General features: G+C 40.5%; 1 protein-coding gene across 1 annotated transcript; it reads right to left on the bottom strand.

Annotated features, from left to right (window-relative positions):
- Window positions 1–8,825: 8,825 nt before the first annotated feature.
- On the bottom strand, window positions 8,826–11,105 carry LOC127801736 (ankyrin repeat-containing protein At5g02620-like). Its single transcript, XM_052337109.1, has 3 exons — window positions 10,514–11,105; window positions 9,800–10,323; window positions 8,826–9,651 (listed from the first exon to the last, which is right to left on the bottom strand). The coding sequence occupies exons 1-3, from the start codon at window positions 11,103–11,105 to the stop codon at window positions 9,085–9,087; spliced, it is 1,683 nt and encodes a 560-aa protein (XP_052193069.1). The 3' UTR covers window positions 8,826–9,084.
- Between the last annotated feature and the right edge of the window lie 2,458 nt (window positions 11,106–13,563).

Genomic DNA, 13,563 nt, shown 5'->3' on the forward strand with positions numbered 1-13,563 from the left:
ACATGAAGGAATGAAGCCTAAACAAACTAGAGGATAACCAGAGTCCACAATGATCTCTGGCCTCCCCTAAAAGCAAGAAAAGATAAAGTTCGCCGGATCCCAAGTGGCTCGGCAGTCTTCAAGCTTTAGCCGCGCGATCCAACAATCTTCAGCTTTGACCGAGCGGCCAGCAATCTTCTTCCTCCCACATTCGACGAAAAAAGAAGAAGAAGATTGCCGAACCGCTTGGCCACAGCTAAAATATCGGGGTACAGCGAGCAGCCTCATGCCTGCAAGAACATTCCACTAAGCAACCCAGAATAAACATGCCCTGATAGCTTGAAAACAAATGGGGTATTTATAAGCCCCATCCTGGAACAAGGGGGGACGCACGGTCAAAACCATGAAAAGCAGGGCCGTAATGGTAGCCTGTCCTAGGTCCGCTGACCATTCTCGGAGTCCAAAAATTGTTCCCAAGGATATGGCGAGTCCCAAGACGACGGTCCAACTTCGTAAAGCAAAGGATAGGTCGCCGGAGAATTAAACCTTAGCTCCCAGATCGCATGACGAACTACGAGCTAGGGGGGATGCGGTAAGGGGGTTGCAAGGTTGAGCGTTGAGCTGGGCCAATATCCGAAGCATTGCGAGGTGCGAACTCCTTGACGGGTCTTTGAATAGTCGATAACGAGCTAACAATGCGGAAATTTGGAAATTTCCAAAAAACCAAAGAGATACAAAAGCATTGGGGTTTTTCATTGAAACGCAAATGTCTTACAAAAAAAAAGGGGGGGGGGGGGAGAAAAACCCTAGTTAGAGGGGGGTGCCACGGTTTCATGAGGAAGGCCGGCAACATCTTGAGGAGGAGGATCCGCCTCGAGCTGAGCATCTTCAGTAGGAGGAGCCACCTCGAGCTGAGCATCTTCAGTAGGGGGGCTTCGGCCTGATCAGGCTGAGCGGAAGTCCTAGCAGCCTCTCCTTCAGCTGCCTCGGCTGCATACCTTGCGAACTCTTCCACGGCATCATCGCCAAAGAAAGAGACGTCCAGCTCGGGGTGAATTGTCCACAAAGTATACAGAAACTCGATTGAATTTTCTGAGGCAGCCTCTTCGCTCTCTCAGGTCACCCGAGCTTCAACCTCAACTTCTTTCCGCACGAGCGACAGCGTCAGCTCGCTCCTCGGCCGACCTCTGTGCCTTCCTGCTTTCCTCCAGCTCTTCCGAGGCTTTCTTGAGCTTCACGTTATAACCGGAAAAGGCCTCGGCATACATAGATTTCTCTTTAAAGAGCTCGTCCTCAGCTTCCCTCTTAGCCTCCTCGGCCATTCGGACGCGGTCTACGAGCCCCTCCTGGTGACTCCACATCTTTTGGGTCTCCTGCGTCAGATAGGAGAGGCTATCTTGCAACTTCCTCTTATCCACCTTGAGGTCCCTCGCGAGAGTCGCAAGCCTCTCCTTCTCCTTCAGAAGGACAGAAAGTTCCTCCGCTTGTTTGACACAGCTGAGGACAGACTGAAAGGCAAAACAAAACAAAACATGTAAACTTGCAAGCAAAAGGAACGGCGAAGAAATGAAAGACAAGGAAAGCTTACCAAGAGGCCATGACAAGCAGAAAAGAGTGGGAGCCTTTCCCCCGTAACGCTCTCCCTCTCCAAGGCCTGAGCAGAATTCCCAAGGACGCGGTTCAGGTTATCCGAAAGTATGTCGAAGTATACTCCCCCTGCAGAAACCTCTTGGGCCGCGGAGTCCGGAGGAGCGACAGCCTTTTTCTTCTTCTCGGCTTGGCTCCTTGTAATAGGAGACGAAATCGATGGAGCTTTCCTTTTGCTCCCAGAAGCTGAGGCTGTTTGACCTTCGGCCCGAGCCTTCCCACGAGCAGGTATAGCCACAACCACCTCGGAGTCGTGGGTCGTGATTGTCTCTGAGGCGGATAGAGCAGATGGAATCACCGGAGGATCGGCCGCAGGTATTATGGACCCTTCAAACCCGGGCACATCCACCCGAGCCTGCGAGGTCGAAGCCGAAGACGTTGCAGTAGAGGTCGCCGCCGACTTGCCGCGCAGGGCGTACTTCAGTTTTACCGTCCTCGGCATTGATGGACCAGCCTGTTCCTCTCGATCACCTTCGTCCGAGCTCACACCCAAGTCAATCTGTTCAAGGGCCGACTTAACGTCCTTCCTCCTTCAGACCCCTATCCTCTTCTTGTCTATCTCCTTTACGTTGAGGGAGGGAGCAAGCCTGAACTTACGAAGCAGGTCGTCAGAAGGCTCTATGTCATCGGCATCCATCTTCAAAACCGCAACACTCTCGAGCAAATCAACCTCGCCCTTGGTCAAGTTGGGCTTTTCACCAGAAGTATCTGAAAAGAAAAGCAGTTAGTCAAAAGAGTGAGGGAAAAGCATGGAAAACAAGGATATGAGCTCGCTTACTGGGACATTGAACGAAGCCGTAGCTCGTGAGCTCGTGAAGAGAAATGCAAGAGGCAAAAAAACCACCGTGCCTTGTACGCCCCTACATTAGACTTCCCCTTTGCCTTACCTTTTGGCAGGAGATCTTTATATTTGGACCTACGAGCTGTGATATAGTACAGCCCGCTACCTAAACCCTTGAAAGAGAAGAGGAACCTAACGATCCTAGGGGATGGAGGCTCAAGGCCTGCCCTCTTAAAAAGGAGAGCTAATGAAGAAAGTTGAGCGTAGGAGTTTGGGGTGAGCTGGAAAGGCGAAAGCCTCAAGTCATTCAAGAGAGCTATCAAGTAAAGAGGGACTGGAAACCTAAAACCAGATTCTAGATGTTGAAGGCTCAGAGCAATGAACCATTTAGGAGGGTTGGCAGCATGGTCCTCAGGAGAAGGAACCATGGCACTGGAGCTCGAAGGGAAGCTATACTCCCTAACCCATGAATTGAGCTCACTGAAGGTCACGTTTGAAGGATGACGCTCGAACACCTCGCGGGCGCTTCAGTCATCCCCAGATCGCTGAGACGAAGCAGCAGAGACAAACGAAGCGAGTTCCCGAGCCCCCCCATCTCGCTGAGAGGAGAGCTCTTGAACAGTCTCTTCCCACCCTTCGCATGGCTCCGAAGAAGTCGGAGTGTCCATGTCTCCTATCTTGTAGCCGTGGCGCCTGTGACCTGAGAGGGACATCTACGACAAAATTAGAGTCAAGTCACCGGAAGCCGACCAGTACTCACAAAAAAAAAAAGCCCTAGGGGCTCCCCCATTCAATCAGGTCGCGCAAGGTCCGCGAAATAAGGACTACCTAAAGCCAAGGGGGGTGAGGGCTGGACATTCTAGCCCTAAAGATATCTAAACGTGAGACGAGCTCGCTTCTACAGCCACGAGCCCAAAAAGGGGCAGACGACGCTCCAAAACTGGAAAAAGACGAGCCATCACGAAGAAGGCAGTACGCGAGTAAGGCTGAAGTCCAGCTAACCAAAAGGCAAATTAAAAGAGTTGGAACTTACCAGAAAAATAGCAGGCGAGTGGTGTCGGAGTCGAGAACAGCAGCAAAGGCACCCAAGAACCAAGAAGGCGATCGTAACCGATGCTGAGCGAAAAGACGGAGGAAAAAGCCTTTACAAAAATTCGAAATGACAAGCGAAGAGGGTAGAAGGAAGCCTCTGCCCGTTATTTATACCTTTTACCCGAAAGATCTCAGCCGTCAGATCTGAGAACGGCTCATAGCATACCCCAAGTAAATCGGCCGCACGATATCTCGTAGAGCCCAGAGGCATAATCACGCGCAGTAATGGGAAAGTGAGCACATTAAAAGCGGTACGAACAAAATGTGCCATTCGAAACGTTTCTCGAGGAAGGAACGGGAGATAGTCCGAAACGCGGATAAACAGATCGCGGCAACTAAAACAGCTCTCAGTCCGTGGCTCGTACTAAGAGCTGGGGGGCTTATGTTATGGGCGATCTCCGGAATTCAGCTGATGGGCTAGACTCGGCTACGCAGGGAGAACCCAAAATACCCAAGGCACAGTAGACCGGCCGGAGTTCCTTAGAGGCTCGCCAGGCCCAGAGATCGAGAACCACCAATGAAGTCTCATGGTAAAAAGTCAGGTCACCTGAAGACAGCAAGCTCGCTCTAAGCGAGCTCACTCAAAACAACATCCCAACATCACAACATCACGACTTCCGCTTCGCCGAAGGATGCGCCAAAGATTAGAACAGCTAGGAGACCGCGAGATTGTCGGAAGCGATATACACCTACCTATCAGAAGTAATTCAAATCCCTGAAGACAAGGAACCTATCCCTGATATTCCGGAGCCGATAAGGAAAGCGCCATCAATGGAATAGACTCCTTCCATATTTAGAACTGATTCGAATTGTAAACAACACGACTCTATTTATAGAGAAGAAAACGCCACTGTAAAGGGATCACAAAAAATTACATACTGTGACTCTGCCAGAATAATCAGAGAACAGCCGTGGACTAGGCATCATTCAAGCCGAACCACGTAAAAATCTTGTGTGCTTATTGTTGGTTCCTTTGCTTCTGTTCCTTACTCTTCGGCACCTATTATTGCATTGCGGGCTCTCGAACTTCGGTTGATGGTTCTCGTACGTCAACAGATTCACAACATAATGAGAAATATGTTGCTATGAACTTGCATTTATGGGATGTTTCACTCCTATTAGCACCCATTTAGCCTCTGTTTTGTTTTAATATCTTTACATGCTATCAAATATGTAAACCCACTTTGAGCGCAAGGAACCCAAATAATACAAATAATATATATATAAATTATATATATACACCCACGTAAGGAATTGAAGCCCACCCAAATAAAATAATATAAATATGTATATATGTATGTTTATGTATATATATGTACTCACCCATTGTATTTTTCCATGGGCATAACTTATCTATTAAATAATTTTGAATATGCCCAAATTTATCAGAATTCATATCAAAACTTTCCTCATTTTTTTTTAGTCATTAGTTATGGTCAATAAATTAAATGTGTGTGTGTAAAGGTCAATAGAGCTAATGTGCTTGATGTGGTTCTTTTAGTTGCATGGGAACTCAAATCATAAATTTGAAACTAGTCGTGAAAATGTACTTGTCATCAATACATAATATTAAACCATGTGAATACTTATTTATGCATTTGAGAGCAAGACATCAAGGGTGGTAACCTTGCATGATTTCATAAATGGCATGTCAAAATATGATGTATATGCTATTATTATTAAACTTTGTCCACCTATTATTTTGTGTGGAGGGAAGGGTACCCTAAAGCACCTGGCGTGGGACGAGGTGGCCATAGCCCGTCAAGTTGGCTCCATATTAAATGTGAGTTTTTATTCTCTTGATACACTTTGGCATATATTGTTTGATGGCTTGCGAGCCTACGAGATTTGATTATGATACTTAATTTTATATGCACATTTGCATAGTAATATATGGTGACATGATGCATTTAAATTGAAATTTATAAAGTCATAAATTACAAATCTTGAATAAAACTGTGGAGTTCTTGATTACTCTTTTTGGTATCACCATATTCTTGATTCCTGTTCGTTATTCATTGTTTCTCAAACTTGCTGAGCCTTATGGTTCACTTGATCTTCCTTGCCATTCTAGGTAAAGGGAAGACCGTTTTCGGGGGCGAGTCCAGTGGGATTAAGGGTCAGGGATGGTGGTGTACGGAGACGCGTCCTAACTTGAAGATCTTGTTTAGCATTTTGGTGAGGCTTTAGATGAAATGATTTTTATTTTGTTAGTTAACATTAGAACCTCTTAATTATTTTGTATGGCCTTCGAGCCCTAAACTTATGAGATATTGAAAGTGTAAATGAACCTTAAATTAGTTTTCGCTGCTAGTAATGAATTGAGTTGTTTGTTTTATTATGGTTTGTTCTATATCATCTCTATGATTACCTCCTTTCAAATATCCTATACTAGCGGGAATATTCGAGAGTGGGCCCTTACGACCTTCAATATATAAATAACACTTTTAAGTAATTTTATGAGAACTGTTGGTGTGAAATAATTAGTGTCAATGTTTGATAAATACTAATTTAATAGTGGCAATATGCTTGATTGACTGTTGCCTTAATGCATCATCTATAGCAAAATTAAAAAGAAAAAGAAAAAAAAATTATTATCATGGAAGACAAGTAATTTGATTGGAAGAAGAATGATAGGATTGGATATAAGATGAGAGAATATTTCTATTGAATTCTTGCAATTAAATTGATTTGTTGAAAATGAAAGAAAAGAGAAACAAAATAACAAATGCAAAGTAAATAAACGATCAAAGAGGCTGATAGTGATTAGCTAGCTAAGATATGCTCATTCTAAAACTGAAAACTTAGAACAATCTATAGAGAAGTAATTGTAGGTAGAGGCTTACAGTAGTTTCTGGAATCACCAAGCACCGGCCAAGACAGCCTGAATCGCGCGCATAATTTTGAAGGTAAAAATAGTGAAATGAGAAAGGGTAAACAACCAATGGTCAATGGTGTAAACAGTAATGGCAAGACCTAAAGGAGGAGCCAGAAGAACAAAACTTCCCGTGGCCACCAGGGATATTAATTTAGAGCAAACTAATCCAAGGCCATAGAATAATCTTGGCCACCAGCTCAAAATCCTCGCAAATATAAGTTCCGAAAAAGAGGAAAAACAAAGCTGAAACAGAGAGGGTGACTGCAGCAATTGTGTTGGAGGCGGACAATGCTATAAATTAATGCGGTTTTTCTCACTAGAATTGCGCAATGCCTTGGTGAAGGTTACAGTTGCTACCAACGCCGCCACTATGATGATCGTGTGTATCTCTTGCATGGCCTTGACATTGCCATGTCTGGCTGTTAAATGAAAGAGCTGTAATCGTCTTGTCATCTTTGTCTGCAACAAGATATGCTATGGATTTGCCCGTTTTAAGAAGCTGACCAAGCTAAAGAGTACACCAACATGAAGTGGCGCCCATCCATAAGAGTCAACCCCCTTGATTAAATCCGGCTTCTTATATATCCAGTAATTCGATCGCAGACACAATTTCATGGTGGGTAGTGCCACTCGGCAGGTAGGTAAAAGCGGAGTCTCTCCAGAGCTGCTAGTCCTTAGGTTGCCGGAGCACAACGATGTCGCCTTCCATGGCTGCCTTACACAGTATTGGACCCATCTCTTCCTTCCCCTGGATGATTTTGCAGCAACCTGCTGGTAAAGAAAGTCCCAGCTGCAGTGCTCTCCCCCTGGATGTTTTAGAACCTCTCTGCTTCAAACGTCTCGAACAAATTTACAGCGCCAACTCTTCAATCTTTGTGCCCGACTGGGATGATGGAATTGAAATTAATGGACGGATTAATTTTTTTTTTTGAACATACTAATTGATTAGTCTTTCCAAAATTTTAATTTTTCTTAACTGATTCATACTCTTAATATTTTGGTAAAATGGTTCATCTTTTCTCTCGCTAAAATAATCTTTCTTTTTTTTCAAAAATCTAAGAAAAATATATCCCTTTTAACAAACCGTTTCGCGTGCACTCGAGATCTGGATATGCCTATTTGGAGCGCTCGTGACCTTCATTGGTGAATAATTCTGTTGCGTGTCAAAGCTACTATTTTATTATTATATATATTTTTTAATTATGTATTATCTTCTTTTTTTTTTAAATTCTGTTTTTGTTCTCAACATGATCAGGCAAACCCGTACAGTACAGAGATCCCAACCTTCATACATTAATTATTCTGATACATTTGGTAAATTGATGATTCATAACTATTCAAATATAAATGTAGATTTAGTATTTACTGATTTCACAATGGAGATTGTGTTTAGAATCAACTCACAAATCTTTCAAGAAAACAGCTATAATATCAATTAATGTTGGTTTTGGTAATAACAGCACACACATTAACACTCTCAAACTCACTAAATCAACGAAAAACAATTTAACAACTAACTCAATCAAATTCATTACATACACAATTTAGAAGACCGATTTAGAGAGAGTTTTTGTGCTATAGCTAATCACTTGTTGGGTTGGGCTCCCATATTATGAGAAGAAAAGCTCAAATTTGGTGGACAAAAACCCATTTTAGGGCCCAATATTGTGCTATAGCCTATAGGGTTGTAGAGAGAAATAGTAAGAGAGAAGAAAAAGAAAAAAAAAAAAAAAAAGACAGTTGTAACCAAAGAGCCAATCCAAAGTATCCCATGCTCTGAACTTCACGATTTTTGGACTGATTACTCTATACTTGTGGAGCTTTAATCTGAACGGTCAAATCTTATTTTTGTATTCTATAAATATATTATTTATGCTCAGAATAATACTTTGTTTTGAGATGAAATTATTTTTCAGGTGTTTCCAACTTTGATCATTTTGATGACCTGAAGCAATTAACGATTCGATCAATCTGATTTTTGAACAGGAGTTGCTAGACCCATCGTTCTTCAACCTCGACGGTTGGATTTGAATTTGAAGACTTGCAAGTATTATATGTTCGGTTGGAACAAAAATTGTGTTTTTGGTGATTTCTTCCCCCATTCCTTCTATCATTTTGTTGATTGTTGCTATTGGATTCCTTTTTCATTGAAGTTATTGTTGTTGATTTGTAAAAGTGAGAGTTATTTGTAGACAATCAATTAATTATAGTAAAGTTTCTTTGATGGACCTTTAGTCATGTGGTTTATACTCTTCGATTTGAATAGATTTTTCATGTAAAAATTTTGTGTCTTGTGTGATTGGTTTTGATCAATTTGGACGATTACTTACATATTTAGCTTCCTCATAAATTCTTACAAATTGAGGAGATTTTGTTCGTGGATTGAAATTAATAAAATTTTGTTAAATTTGTTTGTTCCCCTTCACGTCACCAGCGTTTGACAGGCCATTTCACAATATAAAATTTAGTTTCTTACTTCAAAACATCAAGCAAAACAATCATAAAGCATGGTCTAAGACATGGAAATTTCCGCAACTCCATCGGCCTATCAAAGCAAGCAAAAAAGAAAAAAAAAAAAAATCTTCCCCTAACCCCACTAAGCGATGCGCTGTAACATTAAAAAGAAAGAAACCAAACACCAGACAACTTCCAGCACAATTCCAACGAATTCCAGCTGCAGAGACATCATATGGCTGCCAGCAATTTATCAACAGGTAGGGTCGGAAATGTAGTCCCGGAACAACTTGCGGAGTGAAATATAGTAGACGAGGAATGGAAAACAGCCAATGACACAAACAACAAGGCGGAAACCTAATGAAGTGGCCAAAACAGCAAAGCTTCCTGTGATGAAAGAAACCGCCGTTGCCCCCAGCGCTATTAAGGTGAAAAAGAAGCCAAAACCCACTCGAATGTCTTTCTTACGCTCCACCGCGTAGTAGTGTGATATTACGAAGAGGAACAAGGCACAAATGGAGAATGTCACGGCAACTGTGTTAAAGATGACAAATGCTTTGAATGCTGCTCTTCTTATTACTTCGTTTGGGCCTTCGTAGCCAGCTCGGAGTGTGAAACCGGCTGCGAAGGTTACAGAGGCTGTAAGTCCGACCACTATGATTGTGGTATCCAATCCTTTACTTGACTGCTCCTTTATTCCGTTTGTGTCTGGTAAGCGAGCCTTCTTCCAGTTTTCAAACCGGTTCTTGTCTTCCAAAACTATGTTTCTGCTACCCAGCTTGGCATTTGCTTTGATTAATGCTTCTTTGATGGAGTAGGCCTGCGTAATTTTGTGCTTCTTTTCATCACATATAGACGAGACCAAATAATAGGGTTTCTATATGTACGTATCTGTGTACAAATTTTTACTAAAACATTTAGCTAGGCATCTATGTATATTTAGGGGTAAAGTAGGTATATGCCCTTACCTCATTTGATCTGCACGCATCAATAGATGCTACGTCTCTTGGAGTATGATTTTTCTTGTTAAATGCACCTTTATCTGCTGCTGGGTGTCCTATGAGTTCAGGTATATCGCAGTTGGAAGCAGCGAGTATATGGAGAGGTGTGTTTCCGTCCTGATCTTTCTCGCTTAGGAGATTGCTAATGAGAGGTGAATTTTGTAGGAGAAACTTGATCACACCAGCATTTTCACTCTGTATTGCGATGTGAAGAATATTTTGACCCCTCTTATTGACAATCTCCCAGCAATCTGGGCACTTGGATAAAAGCTTTTGCATCGTGACAGCTGAGCCCCATTTAGCCGTCAAATGAAGAGGTGTCATCTCGTCGTCTTTATCTACATCGTATGCCGTGGATTTATCCATCTTAAGGAGCTGCTTGACTTGTGCATCGAAGCTAAATCGTGCAGCAAAATGAAGTGGTGTCCATCCGCAAGAGTCTGCTTTTTTGATTAAATCTGGCTTCTTATCATGTATCATTTCCACACAATCTGAGACGACCAAAAATAAATTAAAAGTTAATAATATATAATGGGTAATGCCTACCATGGCCCCTTTATGTATAAACTGGGAAAAAAGGAAATTCAAGGAAACGATATATATATCATCAACTTGTATGTGTTTCAGTTTGAACATATTGTATTGTAATATAAATTTGCAAGTATGAATATTGTTCCTTACTTGAGCACTCAGCAATCACCGCGGCATGCAAGGCTGTTCTTCCATTTGGGCCGCCATAAGCTTGATTTCGGCAACTTCCTCCTAAGATTGCTGAGACAATCTCATGGTAGTGCCTCTCGGCAGCCAAGTAAAGTGGAGTCTCTCCAGCACTGTTGGCGGCAGCATAGGACAAGTCTGGATCTTCTTCTAGCAACAACTCAACTACACCAAGATGATTGTTGCGAACAGCCTCGTGCAAGGCAGTGTCTTTCTCCTCCAACGTTGGCATCCGCAAAAGCTCCTTGGTGACTGCAACGTTGCTCTCAAGATCGGCTAGCTTTTTCGCAAAAGCAAGAAGCTCCTCGACTGTATCGCGGCACCCTCTCTTGGCTGCAATATGAAGGGCAGTCTCCCCTTTGGAATTCACCTTCCTAAGTAGAGATGGCTGCAAAATCAGCATTTCTTTGACACATTCTTTGTTGTCCTGAAACTGGGCAGCCACATGGAGGACAGTGTTGCTTCTTCGGGTGAATTGATGGCAGAGCTGGTCCTTGTGTTCCCTAAGCACTTTGATATCGCCTTCCATGGCTGCCTTGTACAATCCCGGATCCATCTCGATCTCTTCCTTTTGGATGATTTTGCAGCAACCTAGTATAAGTATACAACCATAATTACTTGGTCTATACTAAATATATACACACACACACACACGCTGAGACAAGTTGAAGAAATGATTTGTCAAAGATACATTCCCCCTTAATTTTAGGATGTAGTAGACTTTTGTGTTTTGAGCAACCATGCCGGTGAATAATTCACTACTCAAACCATTCTATTCTAGAAGTACTGATGACTTGGAATTTTTTTTAAACTATATTCAGTATGGAAAGTTTTAGTCAATGTTATTAACTAATGAAAATTTCTCTATTTTGATTCATGCCTGTCCCTCCTTACCCTTCTTATATATTATAACGCTAAAAACTTAAAAAGTATAAGTGTTCACATTCCAATTTGTATATATTACGTTTATTCAAGACACCTAAGTCCCAATTTGTATTTTGGCTAAATCCCAATTTGTATTTTGGCCGTGTCATCATGATTTTGATTGATTGTTTTATAATTCGTTACTTAATTGTTTTCGATATGATCAATTAGATGTTGTCATCATGTCTCTCGTCATCAGCTTTGTGACAAGAGACTCCATCAGTGTAGTAAGTAGTAGTATTAGATTTTTTTCATTCTAGAAATATGAAAGATTAGATTAATAACCACTAGTTGAATGATGTTGATGTGATCCCCATTTCCATTGGGTTTGACCGACAAATTTGAACGGGATGAGACGTTGCCTCGCTACGGAATTGAATTAAATTAATGCACTATGAATGATATGATGGCTTGGCCGCCCCGTTTGGCATTTAATTTTGAAATATGCTACAACCCGCTTGTATAACTCTCACAAATGATTTTTACAGGTTAATAGACACACAAACTCTTTATAATAATTTTACTTAAAATTAATATTATTTTTATTTTTATTATTATTTTTAAATAAAACTATTATAAATTTTGAGGTGTGATATCAATTTAGGAAGATTATTTGTGATATTTAATTGAGAGTGTAACATTCCTCTTTACCTTTAACCCAAGTTGAATTGAATTTAATGTTAAATATATAGGAAACAAAAAGAGTATTCAGTAACCTCAACTGCACAACTTAGATAAGTTAGAAACTCCAAAAATTAACTTCAAATTTTTTATGCACTAAGTGAGTTTAAATATTTTATTTAAATAATTAAAACGGTGAATTCTCGTGTAAAACGATGGTCTTAACTATGAGTATATTTATGAACCCTCAGTGATTTTTTTGGTAAGTAGCCGAGGGTTGACAACTCAACTGTGAACTTTCGTCTATTCCTCTATTTTGAGTCACTTTTCATGTTTCACGAGAACTTAATTGAATCATGAGTATGCTTTGACACCTTAAATTATAATGCTTATAGAATGTGGTTTCTCTAGAAGATTTTAGAATGTAACACATATGGATATTTTCTCCTAATATTTGTATATTTTATTTTTTATTATTATTAATAAGAGTGTAAATTCCTTTGCACTTTAACTTTTTTGATTTTTTTTGTTGTGAGAGTCAAATCATGTCTTAACTTAGAGCTATAGATCGTTTTGATTGATTTTATGAAATTCTTATTTACAGAAAAAAAAATAATTCTCAAACCAAAGTGATAAAAAAAAGTTGAAATCACTAAATAGCTAAAAAATAAAATTAAAAGCCATTACACAAGAGTGCATGCGGATTAAAATTCTGCTCCTTAGAAGCTTTTCTATTAAAAATCGAATTTATGATCTCATAATTACCATAAATAATGAATCATCACTTAAACCACCACTACAATTTTCTTAATTATTATTTAAATTCTTAATATTTAACATCAAAATAGAATTAAATATTTAAAAAATACTGAAATAACACCCATTTAAAAAATTAATAAAATAATATATTTATTGCCACATCACATGCCACGAGAATGGGTGGTCTGTGGGTTGTGGGGCAACGCTCTACAAGGGCTGCTTTGTTCAACCATCCATATATTTAGTTTAATGAATTAAAAATCACTGATTGAAGCAAATTCTCCACCGAGACTTAAAACAAGGGTCTATTTTTGTCCTTGCATTTAACACCCGGGTCCAATTTGATAACTCTCATGTCCTCAACATGTTTATAGACCCAATGAAATGCAATGTATTATTAAATGATAATAACTGCATGATCCTCATAATAAAAAGATAACAAAAAAAGAAAGAAAAACTTTCTAGAGAGACAGAGATACAAGTGGATGACAACACTTTGCTTAGTTTCCATCAAAACTGTGTGGAATATTGTCGCATTTTGCTAGAAATTCAAAGTGAATAGATATGCCGTAGGGCACAAATCCAATGGTAGAAGTAAATTTGTAGACTTCTCTAACACTATGGCCCAAATTCAATTGTCGATATTCACAATTGGTGACTGAAGATATCATGGAAACACACAAAATAACCAGGATTAAATGTACCGGACT

The sequence above is a fragment of the Diospyros lotus genome, chromosome 5 (assembly GCF_014633365.1).
Source record: "Diospyros lotus cultivar Yz01 chromosome 5, ASM1463336v1, whole genome shotgun sequence".
NCBI classification, from domain to species: Eukaryota; Viridiplantae; Streptophyta; class Magnoliopsida; order Ericales; family Ebenaceae; genus Diospyros; species Diospyros lotus.